Source organism: Morone saxatilis, unplaced genomic scaffold, assembly GCF_004916995.1.
Source record: "Morone saxatilis isolate NCDOM2014 unplaced genomic scaffold, NCSU_SB_2.0 Contig2, whole genome shotgun sequence".
In the NCBI taxonomy this organism is placed as follows: Eukaryota; Metazoa; Chordata; class Actinopteri; family Moronidae; genus Morone; species Morone saxatilis.
This window is the reverse complement of record NW_023339762.1, coordinates 19,686,799-19,687,964: the sequence shown is the minus strand read 5'-3', so window position 1 is coordinate 19,687,964 and position 1,166 is coordinate 19,686,799. Positions and strand designations below refer to the sequence as shown.

Here is a 1,166-nt window from a genome sequence, read left to right as displayed (position 1 = left end):
AAACCGATTTTAACTAAAATAAATTGTGTTTAGCTATAAAATCGATTTATCGCCCAGCCCTATGTTGAAGGGACACTAACCTGGATCGGGAAGATCTGACTTGACGTCCTTCTGTGAGCAGACACTGTGTCAGCTCCACAACTGTAAGGTGTGTAGTAATTTAGTGTCTGGGGGCAACGACCAGTGTTTCAGGGCTTCTGGTGAAGACAACGGATATCCAGAAAAGACTTCCTCTGCAGTCCGATTTTAAGTTTTTAAACCAGATAAGTAAAATAAAAGTGACAAATCGTGGTGAGACAATAGCCGATGGGTTCTGAGATTTCAATCTGTTCCACCTCTCTTGCTCTCCACACGGACTATTTACCTTCATGCAGCCACAGCGTACTTAAATACAGTTGGTCAGTACAACTGGGACTACAAATGGAAACCAGAAAATCTTGGTGGTTTGCCCACAGATTCTGCGTTCATGCAGTTCTCTGTTATAGAGATTAGGTGTAGCAGGGCTTTCCCCTTGTGCTTGTTGGCGGCTTTTGAGAAAATGATGGCCAATTTCCATTCTACCATCACAAATCATCATCATCATAGGCAACACAAATACACCAGTGAGCTTTGTACATGTTGTTGTCACCTTTTTTTACTCTATTAAATATTTACAACAATTTTGATAGTTTTCGTGTATCATTGTAGGAGCTTCTGTGTAGAAGTGCACTGGAGAACCAGAAACTAGAACTGATGTCTGAAGTCTCCAACCTGAAGCTGAAGCTCAACACCACGGGGAAGGACGGACTCGACTTTGACAGATTTGGGGACAGTGAGGTATTCTCTTTGTTTCTGCCCGTGTCTTTTCTCTTTCACCTCAATACACACACACCAAACAAACACTCACTGATGTTGTCTGACACCTGTGTGGGAGAAGGACTTGTTGTTTTACTGTCAAGTCTCAAAGCAGCTGTTTGTCGAGTAAGGGGGAAAAAAAAGTCAGAGAAATGTTGTAGCACCTCAAAGAAAGGTCAACACTCACTGAACTGTCCATGGGAAATACGCCTGCTGTGTTAGTTGTCAGTGTAAATAAAAAACCTTCTGTGCAGAGTTTGTTTTTCACCTTATTTTAATCCACTCCCCTCCGCTCGAAGGCTTTATAAACCTTAAAGGGACACTTCACCCAT

General features: G+C 42.3%; 1 protein-coding gene across 11 annotated transcripts in view; it reads left to right on the top strand.

Moving 5' to 3' along the window:
* The window catches only part of ppfibp1b (PPFIA binding protein 1b), a 20,966-nt gene that overhangs the window by 8,678 nt on the left and 11,122 nt on the right, over nucleotides 1–1,166 (top strand). For all 11 annotated transcript variants that reach the window (XM_035665180.1, XM_035665176.1, XM_035665174.1 and 8 more), the window contains one exon: nucleotides 688–816. In XM_035665180.1, coding sequence (XP_035521073.1) covers nucleotides 688–816 — 129 coding nt within the window. The remainder of the gene's footprint in view (nucleotides 1–687; nucleotides 817–1,166) is intronic.